General features: G+C 43.2%; 1 protein-coding gene across 4 annotated transcripts in view; it reads right to left on the bottom strand.

Moving 5' to 3' along the window:
• The window catches only part of erbb3a (erb-b2 receptor tyrosine kinase 3a), a 144,241-nt gene that overhangs the window by 79,204 nt on the left and 40,947 nt on the right, over positions 1–24,090 (bottom strand). For 3 of the 4 annotated variants that reach the window (XM_059955914.1, XM_059955913.1, XM_059955916.1), the window contains exon 2: positions 9,608–9,759. In XM_059955914.1, coding sequence (XP_059811897.1) covers positions 9,608–9,759 — 152 coding nt within the window. Of the gene's footprint in view, positions 1–4,792; positions 4,949–9,607; positions 9,760–24,090 lie in introns of those variants that run through there. The other variant, XM_059955917.1, reaches the window with a different exon arrangement.

Here is a 24,090-nt window from a genome sequence, read left to right as displayed (position 1 = left end):
CTGCAGTATAAAATTGCCAGTTCTTCACCAACTGTGAAGTGATTGAGACATCCTGAGGTTGTGAAAAAGGAATGGAAATGCTGGTTTCTTTCTGGAAAACTTAATGCTTTTTTAAAATGCTGAACAGATCAGAAGTGCCAAGTTCACAGTCAGGGATGAGTGGATAAGCTGTTTTCTTTTCGGGGGGTGAAAGTGGGATGAGTGGTGGCTGCGATGGTCAGAGGTTATAGACTGCACCTGGATTGCACTTAATTTATTTTTCACTTTTATTATTTACAGATATAACAGATTCTTCTGGCCCTATGAGTCTATGTCACCCAATTATACCTATGTGATTAATGAACCTGCTAACCCAGGCATGGGCAAACTACGGCCCGTGGGCCATATGCGGCCCGTTAAACTTTTTAATCCGGCCCGCAGAACTTGATGAAATTATATTAATAAACCTTGTTAACGTTTTTTCCCCGCAATTCTGGCGTTTTCCCAATAGATGACGCACTCTATATACATTGACCTTTGTTGAGGTGCAGCGTATTACTCCACATTTGCGCTTTACTCTTTGTTCGGCTCGACCTATTTGTGTGAACAGGCGTTCAGTGTCATGAACGTCAATAAAGCCAGCCACAGATCCAAGTTAACTGACCAACACCTCAGATCCATCCTGAGAATCGCCACAACAAAACTAAATCCAGACTTTGATGCGCTGGCTAAAAAGGGAGACCAACAACACTGTTCCCACTGAAATTAAAAATAAGTTTCTTCGTTGTGTTATGTAAAAAATGCATTTGAAAATATTTTTTTCAATAAGCCTTACATGTTACATGTCATTTCTGTTAAGTGATGGACATGAGTAGCGCGCAGGTGCACGTACGTTCTCAAAATAAATAACGCGCTCCGCATACTGGCGCGCTATCACTGTTCTGTCTTTGTGCTGGTCGTTGTTGAGTTTTGGCACAGGGGACAATTGAATAAGGAGGAGCAGGACAAGTAGACCTGCATCTCCTACCGTTTTTGAAATAAAGACAGTCAGGAGGAGAGTGATGATGATAATATCTTGAAGGATAACAGAATTTTCAGTGCTTTAAAATAATAACTGTTACTATTAAAAAAAGCTGTATTTTATTCATTTAATTTTCAGTGTTTTAAAAGTCATTTCAATAAATAGCTAAATACCACGGGACTTCAAAGACAGATATTTTGTTGTAATGCATTTGTTCATTTTCAATTGAAATTAAAGCACATGTTTTCTACATATCCCATGATATTTTATTTTCTCTTATGAGGTGTATTACCAAAACACTCCGTCCATCTGCTCCTGGTCCGGCCCCCCTGTCAAATTTTAGAACCCTTTGTGGCCCACAAGTCAAAAAGTTTGCCCACCCCTGTGCTAACCAGTACATTCTTGGAATGTAGGAGGAAACTGGGGAACATGAAGGAAACCCACATGTATTGGAGAGAATGTAAAAACTCCTTACAGACAGCAGCGGAATTGAACCCAAGTCACTGGCAGTGCCATGCCACCCCGCCACAACTATTGTTGGCAGAGTTTCAGGTGGTGATGAGGACATATAGGAGTGAGATAGATCTGTTGGTTGAGTGGTATTGCAACAACAACCTTGCACCCAATGTCAGCCAGACCAAGGAGCTGATTGTGGACTTCAGGAAGGTAAGATGAGGGAATGCACACCACTCCTCATCGAGGGATCAGCAGTGAGCAGGGTGAGCAGTTTTAAGTTGCCGGGTGTCAACATCTCTGAACATCTGTCCTGGGTCCAGCATATTGATACAATTACAAAGAAGGCATGACAGTGGCTGTATTTCATTAGGAGTTTGAGGAGATTTGGTATGTCACCAAAGGCACTCACAAATTTCTACAGATGCAATGTGGAGAGCATCACCGTTTGATATGGAGGGACCACTGCATAGGATCAGAAAGAACTGAAGAAAGTTGTAAACTCATCCAGATCCATCAGGGACCACGAGCATCAAGGACATCTTCAAACGGTGTTATCACCCAGGACATGCCCTCTTCTCATTGCTACCATCAGAGCCTGAAGACCCACACCTAACAGTTCAGGAACCATTTCTTCCCCTCTGCCATCAGATTTCTGAATGGACATTGAACCCATGAGCACTATCTAACTATATATTTTTTGCTCCTTTTGCAATACTTATTTAATTTAATTTTATATTTAAATGTTTATTTTGTAATTTAGTTTTTTATTATGTACTACTGCCTCAAAGCAACAAATTTCATGACATATGCGAATGATATTAAACCTGATCCTGATTCTCCAAACACGTCCATCAGTGAGAATTATACCCCTAAACCAGCTTCCTGCAATTAAATTGAGAGGCAACTCTTCTGACAGTAGCTCTCAAAGGAAAATATAGGTGCATGCAACCAGCCTCCATTCAGTTTTCAAGGGGTCTACAAAGACACTTGGTCTCCACGCTCAGAGCTGCAAAGACTGAGAGTTATCTGCAGGCACTGATTCTGGATTAGCAACATTGGCAGTTTTAGAGTGACCAATGCTGGATAGGTGGCCTCTTTGTTGTATATGTGTGCATGGGAATATGTCAGTGTACATGAATATACACATCTGTACATTGAAATGCATATGTGATAAGACCTAGCAGCAGAATTAGCCCATTCAGCCCATTGAGTCTGCTCCACCATTCAATCATGTGTGATTTATTTTCACCCCATTCTCTTGCCTTCTTCCCATTGTAAGAGAGTGTTTGCTTCACACCTGCTGTCCTTGAAGAGCCTTCAGCCCAGTCGCTCTTCTGCTCAGTTTTAAAATAGGGGAGTGTTTACCTGGACAAATTGGGAAAATTTATAATAAAGCAAAACCTGCAGCCCTCCCGCCACCAACCCTACTGAGCTTCCCACTCCCATCCCCGCCACTCAGTTTCCCAGTCACTCACATGGATGATTTTGAGAGTAGGAGGCTACTTCGCCCCTCAAGCTCGTATGCTAACCATATCCTTCAGTTTCGTAAACACCATAATCTCCCCCACCACCATCCCCAAATAAAGGACTTTATTCACACAAGCAGGAAGTCAAGCCCTGTGCTTCTCATGTCTCCTCCTGGGCCCATTTCTCCCTTATGGATAACAGTTAGGGAGACTGGGGTGGGGAGTGGGGAAGGGGAGGCCCAGTTCAACAGAACCAATTGCTGCCCTCAGCGCAGGATGGAGAAAATAAAGTGTTCCAAAACAACTCCCACCTAGGTTTCATGTCTTGGCAGTGCTGACATTACTCCTGCTGCCTGAATAAACTCTGGAATGGGTCACATGACCAGCTGGAAGCAGGCCTGTCCCGTGATGGGAAACACTCTACTCGCTCATGTCGAACTAATAAAGAGCGTCTGTGCCCTGGTTTCGTTTCTGTTAGAAGGTATAAGAACCACAAAATCCTCAGAAAGAGCCTATTTATAATCAGCAGCTCAGAGAAAGAAAAATATCCATTGGGGCTTGGAGAGGAGTCAACGCAGACTGTTGCCAAGGAGTAGAGCTCCAGCTACATCTGGGAAAATGACGAGAGGGTGGCAAAGTGAAGCTTTATCAGTCAGTGAGACCTCGTGCTGCATGCAGCCTGTCGTGTGGCCATCCGGGCTATCCTGTTCACTCCCGAGGTGTGGGCTTCACAGCGGCCAATTAAAGGCAGCTATCAGCTTTTAAAGGGATCATTCACTCGAGTAGCTGGCAACAATTTTTCAGGGAGTGCAGAGAGGACATGCAGAAGTGGCATTCGATTGACCTCAGCGGGAGGTAGGCAGAGTTAAATTACAAATGAGCCAGACTGTGCTCTGCGCGAAAAGCCATCAGGTTCCTGTGGGAGGACCTGGTAGTCCTGTGAGATGGTTCCCCGAGCACAATAGCCACAGTCATTTGATAATTTGCCTCATTGCCAAAGCTTTCAATACGTATCATGACCTTGCTTTGGCTGGTGGGCAGAAAGGTCCTCACTGTCACATCTTTCATGTGTGATTTGACACTGCACACTGCTCCCTTGTTGACCGCACTAGAAAAGAGACCATACCCAAGTCCTTCAAAAAATGTCTTTGCCAGGAAGGTCTGGGATGAGATATAGAAATATTTGCCAATGGTATGACACCAGACTCTGTGCTGTATGGGATGTCTCTGTGTCAAATATCAACTGCTGTTGGCAAGCCATAAACATAGTGAAAGACAAAACTCACTGGTGATCCAAAGCAAATGTGTTGTCCTCAACCAAGTGTTACAAACACTAAAAGCAGCATGGTAGATCAGGGTTCAGTTCCCGCCACTGTCTGTAAGGAGTTTGTAAATTCTCTCCGTGATCACATGGGTTTCCTTTCACATTCCAAAGACATACGGGTTAGAATTAGTGAGTTGTGGGCATGCTATGTCGGCACCGGATGCACGGCAACCGTTGCGGGCTGCCCCCCCAAGCACGCCCTCGGAGTGCATTGGTTGTTAATGTAAACGGCACATTTCACTGTATGCCTCGGCAAATAAAATGAATCTTGATCTTAAAAATGGCAATGCTCTGAAGTTACCCAGCACCATGGTTTACACTGGTGTCAGCTACTACAGTGGCTCCATGGGGATGAGCCACAGTTTCGGACCTCAATTGCTCACTACTTAGTGAAAATCTGTGTTAAAGCTCCATGAAATATTGGTTTGGTAAATAACTGACAATGTGCTTATGTTAAGTTGCTTTGAATGTGCTGTATTATGAAATCAGGTGTGCTGACATCACGTCCACAAATACAGAAAATCAAATTTAACGAAACAGACTGACCAACAGATAACAGGACATGGCCTGGAAGTTAGTGTGGAATGGCGTCCCTGTGCTGTTTGTCCAACACACTTGGGACCTCAGCAATATCACAAGGTGCCCTCAAGGCTCCAGAAGGAACAAGGTTCTTCACCACTTCCTCCTGTTGGAAATTCCCGTCTGTGGATAGTGCAGAGAGAGATGCATTGGTATCTGCTCTGGTCCACCCTCAATAAATGAATAACACAGAACTCTGTGGGCTGATCCCACTGAGACACATCAACTGATGTTGGGAGATCAACAGCAGTGAAAGAGACTCCTGAGGTCTGCTCAAAACCTCTGGTCTACTAACTGAATCAACTGTCCATGCCTCCAAGCCCAGAAGTACCCATATGATGTAAATTCTTCAAAAACATAAGATATAGAAGCAAGAACAAGCTATTCAACCTCACATCCTGCTCTGTCATTCAATAAGATCACATCTGATCTTTGACTCAACACTACTTTATTACATTAACTCCAGATTCCTCAATTCTACTCTACCATTCAAAAATTGATCAGATTTCCATAATATCTAAAAATTTATCAATCTCTGTCTTCAATCAGCTCTGTGACTCAGACTCCATGGTCAGGTTGGGTAGAAAATTACAAAAGTTCACTCCCCTCTGCACGAAGAAGTTGCTTCTCCTCAGGACTGACTATGTGACCCCAGATACTCAAATCCTCCTGCATTAAAGACAAAGATACTATTTGCCTTCCTGAATGCTTGTTGTAACTGTGGAAAAAGTACCTCAATAACTCTCCCACTGAACTTCCTTTGCATATAATAAACACAATTTCTGTCTTTGCTTGATTTCTCTGCACACATGTACAGAAGTATTTAGCTTAGTAATGAAAAGTGCAGTTTTTACGAGCCCTGGTCAGCAGGAGTGGGAGGGAGGTACACTTCCCTGGGATGAGAAAACTTTACAGGCAACCTCGCTGTTGTCAGGTTGCTATAGAGATTAATGGCAGTGGTTAAAAATCTCAGAAGGTGGTTGTCATTTTCAATAAGACCTGTCTATATAGCCTCTTGCCTAATTTCTTTCTCCTGACACTATTCTGTCATATTCACCCTCACATCCTGCTCCATCACTGCCACTGGCTCCCTCACCTCACCCCTTGTCTCACAGACCATTGTGGCCACCCACGAAGACAAGGCAACTTGTTTCAGGCCTTCCAAAAGAAAAGACATTTCAGCATGGTCTGAAATGAGCTGCAGAAGTGGGAATTTACATCAAAACTGCCTTCAAGCACAAATCTCCGTGTGATCAGTGGATCACCCCTTTGAATAGTCCTGCTGCAGTGTCTTTCCTATCCACCAGCGTTGCGGGGTAAATGCAGCAATGGCATAAGGATCCCATGTACGGCCATCAGTTAAACATTTAAAGAGTATGGGCCATCCATGGGTTAAGAATGCCCAATTTATGGAAACCTGTACATATGAATGAGCTCCCATAATATTATATTCAAAAGTTGGACTACGTCAACATATTGATTCCTATGAACAACAGTAGTTTCCAGTCTCTCTCCACTTCTAACAATTATTCTTCCTTGTCAGTCTTTTGATGCCATTTATTATAATACTATTAGGCTATGGTTAAAACATCAAGTGATTGTTGTGTGGTTTTCAACTTATGGACAAAATTGACTGATGGATATCTGTGAGAAAGGAACCCAGTCATTACTCAGGGACCGCCTGTATGGCAAATTAATTCTTGTCCGTATCTGGACAGCTTTGGACCAGCCTGATGCAATCAAGTGGGAAGGACATTTTCAGTGTGGAAAAAGTTTGTGCGTACTATATTTTAGCCATCTACTCAAGGCGCTAACTTTATGCTTACAGAATGGATGGATTTTCAATAGTTTCCAGGGTTTGGTGAGCACTTTCACACAAACCTCCCTCAATTTGGGCACCACAGTAGCGTAGTGGTTAGCACGGTGCCATGAGAGCTCGGGGCATCAGAGATCAGAGTTCAATTCCAACATCATCTGTAAGGAGTCTTGTATGTCTGCCCTGTGGAGTGCGTGGATTTTCTCCGGGTCCTCCAGTTTCCTCCCACAACCTACAGACATACCGGCTAGTAGGTTAATTGGTCATTGTAAATTATCCTGTGATTAGCGTAGGTAAATTATCCTGTGATTAGTGTAGGATTAAATCGGGGGCTGTTGGGCAGTGCAGCTCCAAGGGCCAGAAGTGCCTATTCCACATTGTACAGTGTCTCTAAATATAAATAAATAAATCAGTCCATCCCTGAGGGAAAGTGACTGAGTGGTGTGTGCAATCCTCACTGGCAAACATCCAGCTCTTGAGGCTATTAGTTGGAGATTTCTGCCTCTGAGACAAAAGAGACTGCAGATGCTGGAATATGGATCAACAAACAATGTGCTGGAGGAACTCAGTGGGAGGAGAAAGAGTTTCGACCCAAAAAGTCAACAGCTTTTTTCCTCCCACAGACCATGCTTGACCTGACAATTTTGTTGATTTTTTTTTGTAAATCTTGACTACTAACCTTCTGTAGTCATTTATCTATACCCAAGTTGTGATGAGGTGACAGAAAACCATTCCTTTGTTGGGACACTAACCATCCATATCTGTATTTCCACACCACAAAGAAGGAGGCCATTTTTTCTGTTCAAATCTATGCTGCGTTACAGACCAATCCCTTTTCTCCAGTAATTTTCCTGTAACCTGTTCTCCCACATTCCCATCAGCTCATCAATATTTTACCACTCACCTACACACTGGGGCAAGTTACAAGAGGTACTTCACCTAACAACCAGCATGGCTTTGGTAGCTGGGAGGAAGCTGGAGCTGTGGCTCCTGCAGCTGCACCACTCAAAACATGAAGTTTTAGGATGTTAGGTAGGGAATAGGGCACATTGGATAGCAGCCCTGTGTTTTTCTTTCTCTGCGTCCATCGACACCAGGATTAATTGTGTGGCAGCACAGTAGTTTAGCAAAAGGCTATTGTAAAGCTTTAAAACACCAGCGATCAAGGTTCAATTCCCACCATTGTCTGCTTTCCCCATGACCATATTCGTTTCCTCTGGGAGCTTCAGTTTCCTCCCACATTCCAAAGATGTACGGCTAAGTCGTGGGCATCCTATGTTGGTGCCAGAAGCATCGCAATGCTTGTGGGCGGTCCCCACACATCCTCGAACTGTGTTGGTTATTCACATAAATGACACATTTCACTGCATGTTTTGATGTACATATGACAAATAAAGCTAATCTATATAATCTTTAATCTATAGTACAGCAAAAGTGCCCAACCACCCTTCTGGTTTCTGAGACACTGAGAGCCAAATTAGAGCCCAGCTTTGCCTACCATGCCCACACCAAATCAGCCTTCTTTCTCCAAGATTCATTGAGACTAATGTCAAGATCACAAGGACCTTGCCAGTACCATTTCCTTTTGACATGAGTTGGTGCCACCTTCCAAGCTGAATCTCCCCCTCCCTTCCAAAACAGGATCCACTGATCAAAGAGCCCTTGGCCCAAGAGGGAACTTGTAAAAGCAAAGAATCCCACTGCACTTGACAGAACTCTAACACCAATAGCAAGAGTTATATTCTAGGAAACACAGAAGGTCTTGTGCTGGCAGAAGTGCTTGAAATAGGAAGTCAAAATGAGAAACAAATTCATCAACTATAAACACCATCACAGAGATTATTCTGGCAATGAACATTTGTGAAAATTACCACAAATTCAGCAAGGTAAAAGAACACGAGAAATAAGAGCAGGAGGAAGCCATTCAGCCCCTTGAGCCTGCACCAGCATTAAATACAATTATGGCTGGTCGTAAGTCTCAAGCCCATTTTCTCACCTAATCTCTATATCTATCATTTCTTTGAGGATCCAAAAATCCACTTAAACACAGCCATGAATAACTCAATAACTGAAGACCCACAGCTCAAGGGGAGAGAATTCTGAAAGTGCAAATCCTGGGTGAAAAAAATAATTACTATTGGCAGCAGTGCGGTGCAGCGAGTAGTGCTGCTATCACACAGCCCCAGTGATCTGGGTGCCATCATGAATAACTATGGTGTTTGTATGATTTCCACATGACCATATGTTTCCTGCAGGTGCTCAGATTCCTTCCCACTTCCCAAAATCATGTAGCTTGATAGGTTAATTGACAGCTTTCAGTGAGCGATAGAACTTGGGGAGAGTTGATGGGGAATGTGGGGAATTGATAGGATCAGTGAACATGGATACTTAAAAATCAACATGAACAAAGACTTATTTCTGTGCTGTATGCATGCATGGAGATATCTTAAGTTATGAAAAACAACTTCTTTCATGTATGTGGCACCTTAAACAGATCAAAATATTTCAGGGAGATTCACAAGAGCATTGTTAATGATATTTTGACACCAGAGGAGGTTAGGGCAGATAATCAAGACCTTATACACTGAAATAGATTTTATGGACCATTTTAAAGAAAGACAGGGAAAGGGGTTAAGCAGAGAATTCCAGAGTTTAGGGCTCTGGTGTCTGAAGATATGCCCCACCACAGCTGGGCGGAAGAGCAAAAGGTCAGAACTAGAAAACTGATGAGAACCTGGAAGGTTGCAAGGCTTGGAAAAGGTTCTGGATGTAGGGAAGGGCGAGATCATGAAGCAACTTGAAGCAAAGATTAAGAGCCTAAACAGGAGGCACTGACAACCAGGGAGCCACCGTAGGATGATCTGTAAATGTGAAGGTGATATTTAGGATAGGGACAGCTGGATCTTTTGAAGAATACAAGCCAACATGAAGTGCCAAGTAAGCTGCCTTTTACCCTTAGTCCTTACCTTGAGGAAGGTGAGGTTTCGATTGGCATCAATGTTGGTGATCTCCAAGTTGCCCATCACTATTTCACAGTCAGTATACATCTTCTGCAGTTGCTGGTATTGTTGCTCCTGGCCAGAGAGTGAACTCAGCTTGTTTTCCGTGCCTGCACACACTGGACAAAACAAACACATATATTCAGCAAAGAGGAGCCTCACCTCTTCAGATAATAGACCATCTCATGCTGTTCATTTTCTAAATAGAGGCCAGCATTGCTTATTGTTCCTCTTCCCTCACCCATCTTATCCTGCCTAAAGACACTGGATGCTCTTGGAGCTGGCTGTACAATGCTGCTCACTGAGAACAGTACAACACCAATAAAGCATCCCAAAAGCCTCTTTGGAAAAATCAGTTGCATGTATTTACATGCACTCCACACTGCAATAAAGATCTGCCATAAAAACATAATATTTCATACATTCTGCTTTAAGAATACACTTATCTCTTTCAAAAATGCACCCAATCAATGAAGAAACCAATCAAATGAGAGATAATTAATATATTCAAATTATATTCGTTGGGGGTGAGGATTCTATGGATCAGTCAAGGGATTGAAGGTGACAAAAGGAAGTGACAGTGTAGTTAGACAAAATGATCCTTCAAGTCGGCAAATCCATGGAAAATGTTGAAAATGGGATGGTGATTAAAGAGTGTCCCACAAGAATACAAATTAAGACCAGGAGCAAGAGCAGGCCACTTGGCTCTTTAAGCCTGCAATGTTTTAAAACTATTCTCTCTTATTCCACTGTCCTTCAAGGAAGAGGATTCCAAAGTTTCATGACACACTGGTTGAATGCCCAAGTTGGTGTGGTCTTTCATTTAACTTATTATTCTATTATGGATTTATTGAGCATGCCCACAAGAAAATAAATCTCAGGGTTGTATATGGTGACATGCATGTACTTTGATAATAAATTCAGTCAACTTTGAAATATTCAATCAATTGAATTAAAATTCCCTCTCCATCCTGGTGAGATTCAGACTCACAAACCATTGGCTACTGTCTGGATACTTAAACCACTATGCTATCACACCTTAATGGAATTAATGAGCCATGGACGAGAGTGTGTTTGGCTCCATTACCTCAGACTCTGACTTTGGACTGCACTGGTGCATCAGTCTAGATGTTTGTGCTCTATATCTCGTGTGACTGTGAAGGAAATTGGCCAACTTATGCACATGTCCCAATAGGGGATACTGAAGAATAGAGGCAGAACATAGCAGGCCCAGCTCTCCTCCTCCTCCTAACACCAAACCATTTGAGCCTATTGTCTGTCCTCCACAGCTGTGCCACCAGCAGCATTGGGGTGGGCGCAGGGATGGTTTCTTAAACAAATGGCTGTCCCTTGTGGACTCTGCCCACATCCTTTAAACTGACAGCCAGCTTTCCAAAAGCATCTAATCTGCTTTGAAAGCATTTATCACTTGTGTGGAGGAAGAGTAGGAAACTTCTCAATTTGTTAAGGAGCAACTGAACCACAACACAAATCTACCTGGAAAATCAGCAACTAGAATGGACCTGCCTCTTGGCAGGAAGCATCTTAACTCTCATAACAAAACAATCAAACTATATGTTGTGCTATATGTATGTAAAAGAGAAAATACTGGCAGCCACTGGGCATTTTTTTTTACAAATTCCCTGAAAAGTGTTAGAGGTAATTAAGTATCCTAGTGACTCCCAGACCAGACAGGATACAGCCAGGAATCTTTTTTGATTAACAATTTTCAGAAGAATTAAAATTTGGAGCTGAATCTGGCTACTGGAAATGAAAAGAAAGTACCCTGATTATTCACAACTGTTCAAAGCGACATTGGCAGGCTGAGGAGCTGCTCTGTGAGAGGGGAACTGTATCAACTAAGATGATTTTATGGGGGAGGAATGTAGAGGAGTAGTCAAAAAGGGTCAGGGCAGAATGGAGAAAAGAAAAAGTTGCCACTGACAGAGAGGTTGAGAATCAGAGGACAAAGCAATTGGTTGTCATAAAGTCTTGTGTATTATTTCCTGGAAGGGCAGTGGAAGCAGATTCCCTTTCAAAATGGAACTGGATAGATAATTAAAGGATGTTACGAGAGAAAGGGTTAGAAGACGAGATTGACTTGCAGTGATCCAGTGCAAACACAGTATCAAAATGGCTTCCTCTTGTGCTCTATTTTTTGGGAAAGGAAGTGGTGGTATGTGCTCAGTGGCGTCAAAGATCTTGGCATTTGGACTATGAGCCCATGAGACATAAAACAAAGCCGATCTCCATTAACACCCGGACTTTGATCAGTGATTGTTGGGAGTTCAAAGTTCAGACAACAGACAGAGAGGGAAGGAAAAGGGAACACACAGGACTATGGCACATTCATGCTTTGATACAACACCTAAATCCAAAGCACTGCTAACAGCACTGACTTCAACTAGTGAGAATCAGGCTTTTGAGGAAGATTGGATAAAAATTCAGTGCAATTGCTTTCTTTATTCAGCCACAGGATGTGGGTGAGGCTGGCAAGTCCAGCATTTATTGCCCATCCTTAATTGCCAATAGAACTTTGGAAGCTGAGTCATTAAGTTCTTTCAAGGTCGAGACCAATAGATTTATGACCTGCAAAGTAGTTAAAGGTTACGGGGAATAAGAAGAGAAGTGGAACTGAGACCTGGATCAAATCATTGACAATTATATTATGTGGTAGAGCAGGGTTAAGGTGTTGAACGGTCTAGCTTTCTTTCACTAAAGGGTATACAAAATTCTGAGGGGGATAGATAGAGTAAATAGTAATTTTTTCTCCATGAAAGTAATGTCTGAAGCCAGGGGTTCTCAACCTGGTTAATGGTAGGGGTTCATGGCATAAAAAAGGTTGGGTACCCCTGGTCTAAGGGATAGATTTTGCAGAGGTAGGAGACGAGAGGGGAATCTTTTTGACACACATAGGTTGGCTGGTATCTGGAACGCAAAGTCTCAAGGGGTGGTGGAGACAGAGGCTCTGACACCTAAGAAGTATTGAGCCAAGCACTTGAACCACTAAGGCACAGAAAGCACTGAACCTAATGCAGGTATATGGAATGATTGTTCATTGGTACAATGGGTAGCAAGGACTTGACAGTCTGAAGGCTCTGTGCCATATGACTCTTTCACTCAAGACATTAGTGAACTAATTACAGTTTTAATCAGAACTTGGTATTTTCATGGTCACCTTTACTGATACCAGCTTTTTAATTCTGGAGTTCAATGGCTCAGCTGGTATGGCGAGTTCTGGACTCATCAATCTGTATTATTCACCCAAGACTCTGGACACCTGGTCCAGGCTACTACACCACTTTCCCACTATTTCAAAGAGGTTCTTGCTGGCTGTTTCACTACTAAGAGAAGCAACACAGTTGAGATAATTGGAGAGAAAAACGAAGCACAGCCAGTGAGAATTCTATCTTCCTGCAATGCACTAGGAACCACATTTCAGAAAAGGACCTTCAGAAGTAGTTCAGAATGTCTCATATTTGTGGAGGGCATCCAAATCCCTCTCTCAGCCCAAACACTCAATAGGGTCTGTGGAAGTACTTTCCCTGGGAATATCAACCTAATGAGTACGCTGAGGTGTGCACCTTCATTTCCTGCTCAGTGGTAAGAGTATGGCACTGACAGTGGGTGAGTCAGACTGCTCCACCTACACAATCACTGCATGCCAATGTCTGGCAGGACTAGAAGTATCTGCTAATAAACGGTGACGGCTCATTTCTGTTCCATGATAAATGGTAAAAATCACCAGCCTTCAGTACATAAAAGATCCTCATGCATTGAGCTAAAGCCTCTGCAAACCAGACCATAAACAAAAGTTCAAAGTAAGTTTAATGTCAAAGTACATATATGTCACCATATACAGCCCTGAGATTCATTTTCTTACAGGCATACTCAGCAAATCCAATAACCATAATGGAATCAACGAAAGACTGGAACAACAGGGTGGACAACCAGTGTTCAAAAGTAACAAACTATGCAAATAGAAAATGAAAGAAAATTTCTTTATAAATAAATAAATATCAAGAACATGAGATGAAGAGTCCTTGAAAGTGAGTCCACAGGTTGTGGGAGCAATTCAGTGATGGGGCAAGTGAAATTGAGTGAAGTTATCCCATCTGGTTGAGTGGTAATAACTGTTCCCGATCCTGATGGTGTGAGACCTGAGGTTCTTGTACCTTCTTCCTGATGGCAGCAGTGAGAAGAGAGTATGACCTGGGTGGTGGGGCTCTCTGATAATGGATGCTGCTTTCCTGCAACAGCACTCTGTGGAGATGCACGTTCAATGGTGGGAGGGCTTTACCCATGATGGACTGGGCTGTATCCACTACTTTTTATAGCATTTTCAGTTCAAGGGTATTGGTGTTTCCATTCCAGTCTGTGATGTAGCCAGTCAGCATACTGTCCATGACATATCTATAGAGGTTTGTCAAAGTTTTAGAATTCGTGCTGAACCTTCACTAACTCCTAAGGAAGTAGAGGTGCTGCAGTGCTTTCTTCATAATTGCACTTGTGTGCAGGACCCAGGACAGGTCCTCTGAAATGATAACACTGAGGAATTTAAAGTTGCTGACTGTCTCCACCTCTGATTCCCCCAATGAGGACTGGCTCATGGATCTCCAGTTTCCTCCTCCTGAAGTCAATAATCAGCTCCTTGTTCTTGTGTAAGAGGTTGTTGTTGTGCACCACTCAGCCAGATTTCCAATCTGCTTCTGACATGCTGATTCATCACCACCTTTGACTCAGCCTGCAACAGTAAATATTGCACTGGAGTTGTGCTTAGTCATACAGTCATTAGTGTAAGTCGAGTCAAGTAGGGGCTAAACACTGGTGCACCTGTGCCAATGAGGAGATGTTGTTGCCAATCTGAACTAACTGCAGTCTGCAAGTGAGGAAATCAAGGATCCAATTGCACAAGGAGGTATTGAGGCCAAGGTCTTGAAGCTTATTGATAAGTTTTGAAGGGATGATAGTATTGACTGCTGAACAGTAGTCAATAAGGAACATCCTGATGTATGTATCTTCGCTGTCCAGATATTCCAGGGTTGAGTGAAGAGCCAAGGAAATGGACTCTGCTGTGGATCTGTTGTGCCAGTCCACAGCAGATGCCATCAGTTGGAAACATGTAATTCCAACATTCTTCCCTTACTCTGATAAAAATAATGACTCTGTCATATTACATTTCTCCAGGACAAGCTAAAAATCTGGGGGGAATTTTCTTCCAATATTTTTACACTGAGATTGTCTCCTCCTTTCCCAACCTGCATACTGCGCGTCCCCTGCAGTTAAAATGGTGCGTGACTTGCAGGAAACCTGCAGGTCATTATGTTTCTATGCATCTAAGGCTATTCCTCATCTAGATTAATAGAGGGCATGAGTTTGGCTGGTGCTCTCAAAGTAGCCTCCACAAGAAACTACATTGGACTTTATAGATGGCACACATTGCAACCATGATGTGCCAGTGGTGAAGGAAACCAGTGTTTAGGGTTTTAGTTGGAGTACCAATCAAATTTCATAAACATTGATTTCCCTAACTTCTGGTAATTCTACTCCTTCCTTTTCTGTTCTTCTATTACCCATTCTGGTTCCCTTCTCACCTCTTCTCCTCACCTGCCCATTTCCTCCCTCTGCTTCCCCTCCTCCTTCCCTTTCTCCATGGTCCACAGTCCTCTCCTGCGAGGTTCCTTCTTCTTCGGCCCTTTACTCCTCCAACCTATCAACTCCTAGCTTCTCACTTCATTCCCTTCTCTCCCCCCTCACCTGGTCTCACCTATCACTTGCCTGCTTCCCCTTCCCCTCCCCCTACCTTTTTATTTTGGCTTCTTCACCCTTCCTTTTCAGTCCTAATGAAGGGTCCCAGCCCGAAACGTCAACTGTTTATTCCTTCCATAGATGCTGCCTGACCTGCTGAGTTCCTCCACCATTTAAATCTTGTTGGAGCTGCTCTCATCTAGGCAACTGGAGAGTATTCCATCACACACCTTACTTGTGCCTTTTAGATGGTGGAAAGGCACTGGGGTGTCAGAAGGAAATTCACTTGCTGTAGGATGTCCTGCCTCTTGAAGCCACAGCATTCAAGCGGTCTGTCAATTGTTTCAGGCCAGCGTGAACCCAGGATAATGACGGAAAGGGACTTGGTAATGATAAAGAGAATGAATTTCTATGGGAGATGGTTAGGCTCTTTTCTGTTGGAGATGGTCCAAGACTTCTTAAGTCCCCCCTTAGGTCACCTGCACAGAAGCTAATTGTTGCAGCTCCAACCCTACCCTCACCCAATGCCAGCCAGAGGGAGATTCACTCACCACAGATTGGCAATAAAATGGGTACAATACTCCCAAGAAGTTCATCCTGATGTCTTTAACCGCCAAAGCTCTCGAAAAATTAGTTCTTCCTTGATGAATTTGTATCTTCCCTTCCTGCTTTTCCTTCAACAAAAGACGACTGAACTTTTTCACTAATACTATTTGTTTTAAAGTCAAGATCCTTGCAATTGTCTGGGTAACTAGGATTACAGGAAACAACAGTGGCAAGTTGAAGTTCTGCCTGCAAACCATGTCTGCCCAGCGCCTGTAATCTCACGTTCTTGATCAGCACAGCATTACGTGGTGCCAGTAAACTTGGAAATGCACACTATAAAGGAGGTGTACAGTATCACCATCCAAGTTTTGGTAGCACACAGATTACAGTGGCTTCCTTTCTCCAAATTTTTACTGAGCACAGCCTCCAGGAATGATGGACATGGCCCCTGTGGTCTTCCAAAGTGGATAAGTCCTGTACTTGGCAGCTCGGGGTGGGGAAAGGAATCAAATGTTTACAAGGTCTGGTTCAGAAAGTCTTGAATATTTCCTTTGTTTCCATGGTGTTTGCAGGTCCTTCTGTCTGCTTTTCCAACTTATTTACAGTAATATCTGATGTCATTGGCACCAACTCTTAGACTGGAGAAATGGCTCTCATGACTGCAGAAGCCGGCTGTGCCAACACAAACCCTTTTTCTCCCCCTCCTTGCTCTGCAGCAAACAGCCAGGCCATACTGTACAGAGTGACAACAGCTCTGTTCATTTGAGACTACGAAGAGTCAACACTCAGACTTGGGGCCTGCACATGTAAACAGCCTGCTGAGGTCTTGCATTTCTATAGCACCTTTCACAGCAAGAACACTCAGTTATGTTTTAAAGAAATGAGCTCTTCTGAGCTGGAGTCACTGTCACAATGCTGGCAGCCAATTTGCACACAGCAAGATTCCACAAACTGCAGTCTGATACTGACTAGCAGGGATCGGCAACCTTTACCACTGAAAGAGCCATATGGACCCATTTCCCACAGAAAAGAAAACACTGGGAGCCACAAAACCCGTTTGACATTTAAAATGAAATAACACTGCATACAACAGTTTTTTTTTGCCTTTATGCTATGTATAAACAAACTATAATGTGTTGCATTTATGAAATTGATGAACTCCTGCAGAGAAAACGAAATTACATTTCTGCATGCAACAAAAACATTTTGAACTCCAAAAAAAAGATGTTGGGTTGAAGGTTACTCCATAGTTAGCCTACCTTGGATCAAAAAATTAAAAGAAATCGCGCACTGGCGGGTGTCAGGCATTGGTAGTGGTGACGTATATTAATAGCGATAAAAAACATGTTGTAGCAGTGTGCTACACGCAGCGCTAAAATAACGACACGGAGTCGGTAAACTGCAGTCAAAGATAACTTTATTCGAATTAAACAGCCTTGCTTTAAAGCCTCCCTCAACCCGCCCCCCCCGTGGGCGCGGATGCTCCAAAAGACACGTACTCACAAACCCCTGTAGGCTATCTCCCTTAGCCGGAACGGTGGCTAATTGTGAGCCGGTTCGGATGTGCCAGGAAATGGGGTCGCCAGAACGTCTTATTTAGATTGTACAAGATCACCATAATCTTCAAATTTCGAATTACATTTCAAAAACTAACAAATTAACATAAAATACATTTTAATTAAATACTCATCATTTATTTTCCAAAGCCACGGGGAGCCGCAGCACAGAGATGAAAGAGTCGCATGCGGCTCCGGAGCTGCGGGTTGCCGACCCCTGGACTAGGCCATAGGTTTTGAGCGGCAAAGGTTAAAGGATAAATGTGCCTGACAGACCAGGCAAATCCCTCTGCTCTTCCTTGAAGAAGTGCTTTAAGAACATCCACGTCCAACTGCGGGATGGATATGGTTCCATGGTTCCAATAGGGCAGAGTCCCTCAGCAGAATATTTGAATGCTTAGATTTCTGTGGAGGGATTTAAACTTACTACCTTCTGGGTCAAAGGCCACAGAGCCATGATAGCAGGAAGCAACCAGAAAATTATTCTTTTGGGTGGACTAATGTTGAACACTGCTTGTGGTGATGAATATACTTGATGTGAAGAAATGTTACATTGACCGGCAGGTCAACAGTTGGAGAGAAAGAGCTAATGTCATTGCAAAACCTCAATAGATTTCAGACACACAAACTTAACTGTGGGAGTCACTGGAATAACAAACAAACTTCTCACCTCTGTCATTGGAGGTGAATCCATGAAAATATTTCAGATCCTATGGAGTGTTTTGCTGGGAGCTGTTGCCCTGGCTGGAAAGTCCAATGATGAGGAGCAATCATTTCGGACTGAGCAGGCAGACAGGTTCTCTCAGCGGGTTGTGAACCTTCATTTCCCCACAGTTGCTCTCTGCTCAAATACGTTCAAGACTGAGATCAATAGATTCGTGGGCGCTTAAATCAAGAGGTAAGGAGTTTGGCTCGCAGGTTGGACAAGGAAAATGTCCAGTTGTGATCTTTTTGAATGAGAAAGCAAGTTTGAGGGACCAAAGGGCCTCTTCATGCTCCTCTTTAAGGTTGAAGGGCTTGGAGGTTGGCATCTGCATTAACATTGCTGAGATCACCCAGCACCTAACAGATCAGTGACCCTCAAACTTCCCTGGTTCAAGTGACTCAGCAGTAACCATTTCAGTGCCTCCCTCTGAGGGAGTTTCCAAGCAAGTTTCCAGGTCCTGGTGTAAGGATAAACCAATTAAAAGAGAAGGTACAAGCTAAAGGATTCACACCACAACTGTCACTTCCTTCAGTGGCCAACTGACTCTCTCATGCCAAACCTCAGTCTGTTGTGTTTTAAAACAAGACTTCTCACTATGTTCTTGCCTCTGGTGGCTGGGCGACAAGCTAGCTTAAACCGATGAAGTGAAAACCCGACATGGCATTCTGAAGCTATATTATAATAGCAAGAGCCAAAGCCAAAACTGACCCCAGATCAGCAGTATCTCAGGGTGGTGTGTACAAATAGATTTAACCCTTCCGTGGTTTAAGCCAATGATGAAATCACTTGTACTATCCTGCTGTAAAATGCTTGATATTGACATTGGAAGGCAACATCTGAGAAAAGTGGACCAACCCCCAATTTTTGCAAATAGTCTCCCCCTTGCCCAAAAATGTAAAGTTTCCATTGTCAATTTATTTTCAAAAAAGCAACCTTGTTTTTTTAATTGTTTTCATTTCCACAAGCAAATGCCGTTTGAAAAGGTTTTCATAAAGGTGTAACTGTAAGTAGCATTGGAATGCATGTTGATGTAATCCTAACAACAAGATAGATTGTTTTTCCAAGCACACTATCATGAGTTGTTTATCCAGTTTCAAACCACACTGATTAGCAAGTCAATAAATAGTTTATCAATGGCTAATGGTCCAAATAAACTGCCGCAGAGAAAAAGTGCAGCAACTGTTCAGGTCAGAGTTCCAGGCGGTGAAGAGCAAGATTGCTCTTCCTTCCCTTCACAGTCAAGTTTCACTGTCTGTGCGGTGTCTCAAAGCTCCAACTACACATGTTTGATCCTGACATCCCGTGCTGACTGTTTTACTGTATGGATGTCCTCTGATCCAGCTTCCTCCCATGCCCCAATGATGTGCACATTGTTCAGTTGATTGGTTGCTTGCTGTTGGTGTAGGTGAGTGGTAGAATCAGGAGCAGATTGATGGGAATGTGGGGGGAACTTTTACAGGTGGTTCTTGATGGCACGAGTTTGGTGGGAAGAACAGCCCCTTTCCACACTTGTCTCTATCCCTTCCCTCTCCATTGCCACCCCCTCTTGAAGAAGAACATGGCATTTCAGATACCCGCAGCTTTAATTGTGTTGTCATCACATGTGGCTACAGACAGGATGCCAGAAAATCTCACCCCTCAACATCTTGCCACAAACAGTATCCCTTGTTCAAAGTGCAGTACATACAAAACCTTATTATGGAAAGTCATTTCTACTGGTGCAATAAGAAAGGGTCAGTGGAAGGCTGAGAATGCTTGGTGAGATGCAGTGATCCCACCTAGAGTCCCAGATCCAATCCCACAACAGCAGCAGTATTTGCTGGAGAGAGCAGGAGAAGAAAATAGGAAAAGGGACATCATAAGCTTAGAACAGTGGAAGGTGCTTAACTGAGTGCTATTCATCTGCGCTGTTACTGGTGCTGCTACTGGCCAGATTTGCCATTCTGTCTGTGCCCACTATTCATTCTGTTCTCACATTGAACACACTCAGTCAGCCCTTCTCCTTTGTAACTGTTCTTTCCCAACAAATGTGTTTTGTTAAGAAAGTGATGAGGCTAACAAGTAAGATGATTATGGGTTGTTGTGCATTCCACAGAGAGAAAAACAACACTCGGGAAAGATGAATATTAAACCATGCAGAGGATAGCTTATCATTGAGAAATCATTGCAACATTCACATTTAGCAGGTGACATCCCACACCCAGCTCAGCAGCATCAGTGGAGAATCACTGAAGCTTTCGATGAAGAATTTTTTCTACTAAAGGAACACGAGAGAATGGAAACCAACAAACTGCAGGAGCTGGAAATCTGAAATGAAAACAGAAAATGGTGGAAATGCTCATTGGATAAGGCAGCATTTGGAAAGAGAAACAAAATTAATATTTTAGGTCTAGGACCCTTCGTCAGAACGCTGACAAAGAGTCTTTGATTTGAAACAGTAATCCTATTTCTCTTTTCCCAGCTGCTGCCTAATCCACTGAGTATTTTCAGCAATTTCTGCTTTTATACTCTAGAATGGAATGCTTATCTTATCCACCCGTAAAGTGGACACTAGGAACAGAAAGCCTAACCAGCACGTCTATCGTGCATTCCACAACCTCATCCCTGTGACATTGATTGAGGGATAAATATAGGCGTGAGGGCACTGGTGTAGGGAAACCCTTGCTCTATCTTAAAATAATGGTAAGGGATCTTGAACAAGCAACTGAGAGCAAGTGGGGCTCAGGTCAAGATCCCAGCCAAAAGACAACATCTCTAACATAAAGCACTTTCTCAGTATCAACACTGGGGATTAGCTCAAATTCTATGCTTTAGTCTATGGAGTGGGAGACAAGTCTACAATCAGGGTTAAATTCAAATCTTTCAAAGCAACTAAAATTAATCATCCTGAGCCATGAACATTTCTCTTGTATATCCACTGTTTACAAAGCCCTCCACACTTGGGAAAACTCTTTCACTATCTCTTATCATTGGATAGACTTCATCTCCATCAAAATTACAAGACTCCTTTAATCCAGAAACAAGATTATTTGTTGTGTATTGCTGAAGAATTTTGTTCTGTATCCAGTGGGGTTCTAAAATGACCTGACATTTAAATATTTCTGTAAAGAAGCCACTGAATTATCTTGTTAATGGTTGAACCACCCCAGCTTCTGAAGTTCTTTCACTGAAGGCAAGTTCAGCCTATAACAGTCCTGGTGAAATTGTTTCGTTCTGTAAATTCTTCATTGCGGCACTCCTTCCTCACTGTAATCTATCATTCTCCTTCCCAGCTGCTGCACCGCCCTTGGCTGACAGGCAAAATCTTCTCACACTGTATACAACCTAATGTGTAGCACCTCAATTACACCACTGGCTTGGCAAAAATCCTTCGAATTCACTCAAAGGATAAGCAAATCAACATCAATGTCTTTTCCCAGGACAATAACCCCAGCATTGAGGCCCTAGGTGTATTCAATCAACTATACTGGGCAGGCCACATTATTTGCATGCCAAACTTCCAAAACAGACACACTATCCTGAGCTCTTTTGTGGCAGGGAGGTGATTTTCATCTGGACAGAGGGGAAATAAATCAAGGATGTCCTCAAAGAAATGCAACATCCCCACTGATGCCTGTGAATCTCTCATTATTTTGGTCCATGGGATAAACATAAACAGGGCCTGATCAACCCTGGCTGGATTGCCTCGGAGAGGATGTCTAATGATTAAACACCCAATGACCCCAAGTTGCATTACTGATGATGCGTCCTAGTGCACACCCAGTTCATTAAGCCAGATGGTGTCAAACCACGAAAATGAAAGGCATGGGCCAGATTAAAGTGGCTCAACTACAATACACTATCCACCATAGCACTTCATACCTCACCACACAAAACTCCACAACTTTATCTCTCCCAGACACACATATATATCCGCAAGTCCTACCCTCAAGCCTAATCCTAAGGGGGCACATATCCCCACTAACCCTAGGCACACCCCGATTAACCCAGGCCACAAATCCGTCGATCAGAAGGCCAGAGAAGTCCTGTATAAGTGGTGAAAAGAATGGACCACCTCACTATCTACCCCATCAGCCGCTTCCTGCCCAATCTTTGGAACAATCTACTATTCCCACATTGACCTCATCAACTATCTTAGAAGCCACAAAGTCAAAACTCAAGCAAGTCATGCACAATCCTCAGGGCAAAGCTTCCAACAATGGCCTGTTTGTATACTATACAATCCTAACACGAGCACCACCACATTCCAGATGACAAAAACACTCTGGTTTACAGGAACATGAAAAATTATTGCTGACCCACATAAAGAGGTTTTGGGCAAGTAATCAAAAGCTCAGTCAATGATGTTGGTTTCAAGGAGCATCTTAAAAGAGGAGAGAAAAATGCTGAGGTGCAGAAATTTAGAGAAAGAGTTCCAGAGCTCACTGCCTTAGCCATGAGTAGGGGAGGTTAACATTTAGGGATTATTAAGAGGCCAGAATTGGAGGGCTGTCAGGCTAGTACAAGTTTATAGACATAGGGAGGATTGAGCCCAGGGAAGGATTTGAAAAGAATGAGAAGTTTTTAAACAAAACACTGCATACCTGGGAGCCAGAGTGTGTCAGGGGTCATGGGTGAGGAGGAACGCTGGATATGTGCAAGAATCAACACAGATTTGTCAAGGCAGGTTGGCCAGGATGTGTAAATGCAATACAACACCACAAACCTCCTCTACACAAGGACCAACCCCAGGTTCAGCAGTCTTCTTGCCCTCACCGTGGTCAAACAGCCAGATAAGAGCCCTGTACTTCCTCAGTGACAAAATGGCAGATACAAGGTGCATGGCAGTTGGCTTTGGACCAGTTCATGAAAGGATAGATTAAAAATCATTACAACATAAAGTGCAGTTAATGACTAATAATTCTGCTTTTTAATGTTAAGTTTTCAGTGAATTCTGCATTGCACTGAAGAAATATTACTCCAGTTTGTAATGTGGAGATTGGCCTTTTGACCACCATGTCCTTGCTGAGCAACAAACACACATTTATACTGATCAAAGATTAATCCATTTTTATTCTCCCCACATTCCCATCGACTCTTCCATATTCTACCCCCACCTACACAACAGGGGCTATTTAAAGTGACCAATTAACCTACCAGCCTATTTGACTTTGCGATGTAGGAGGAAACCAGGGTACCTGGTGGAAACCCACACAGTCACAAAGAAAATATCCAAATTCCACATATATAATAAAAACAAAATCCATCTCCAACATCTTAACAAACTCTTTCAGTCTCTGTGCCTTCAAGTAATTTCTCAACCCCCAGGATATCTGCTCTCCTCCAACCTTATCCTAAGACATCTTGACCTTATCCACATCTAATCATTCCACCACTGGTGGTTGTGCCTTCACCTGGCTAGGCCTGAGGTCTGGAATTCTCTTGCTAAGCCTCTTCACTAGTCTTTTCCTTAAAGCATTCTGCACTGACAGAACATTTGCCCACTTGCCCCAGTATTCCATGGGACTTGATTTTTTTTTGCTACAGGGGATTCAGATGTGGTTGACGTACCCACTACCTGGGCAAGGCACTCCCATACTATATTAGTACTAATGGTGCCAGTCTGCAATCTGTGGCAGGTGATACGGGTATGCCACAATGAAAAGCATGGCACTATCAAACAGTTTCCAGCTCCTGCCACCGGATAGCACTGCCAGAACAGAACCCCCAATCAAGTAGAAAATGTTTCCATTGCTTTGTGCTCAAACAGAGCAAGTTGACTTCACATCTGTTTCGGTAAGGGAAAGGTCTCTTATCCAAGCTGCAGCACAATACAGTTGGCCTATTCTGCCCTCTGGAGCAGAGTAGGACCCACTTATACACCTCAACCAAAGTACACATTCCTGCACTCCACA

This window comes from Hypanus sabinus, chromosome X1 (genome assembly GCF_030144855.1).
Source record: "Hypanus sabinus isolate sHypSab1 chromosome X1, sHypSab1.hap1, whole genome shotgun sequence".
NCBI lineage: Eukaryota > Metazoa > Chordata > Chondrichthyes > Myliobatiformes > Dasyatidae > Hypanus > Hypanus sabinus.
Note: the sequence above shows the minus strand (reverse complement) of the source record. Positions and strands in the feature narration are given on the sequence as shown.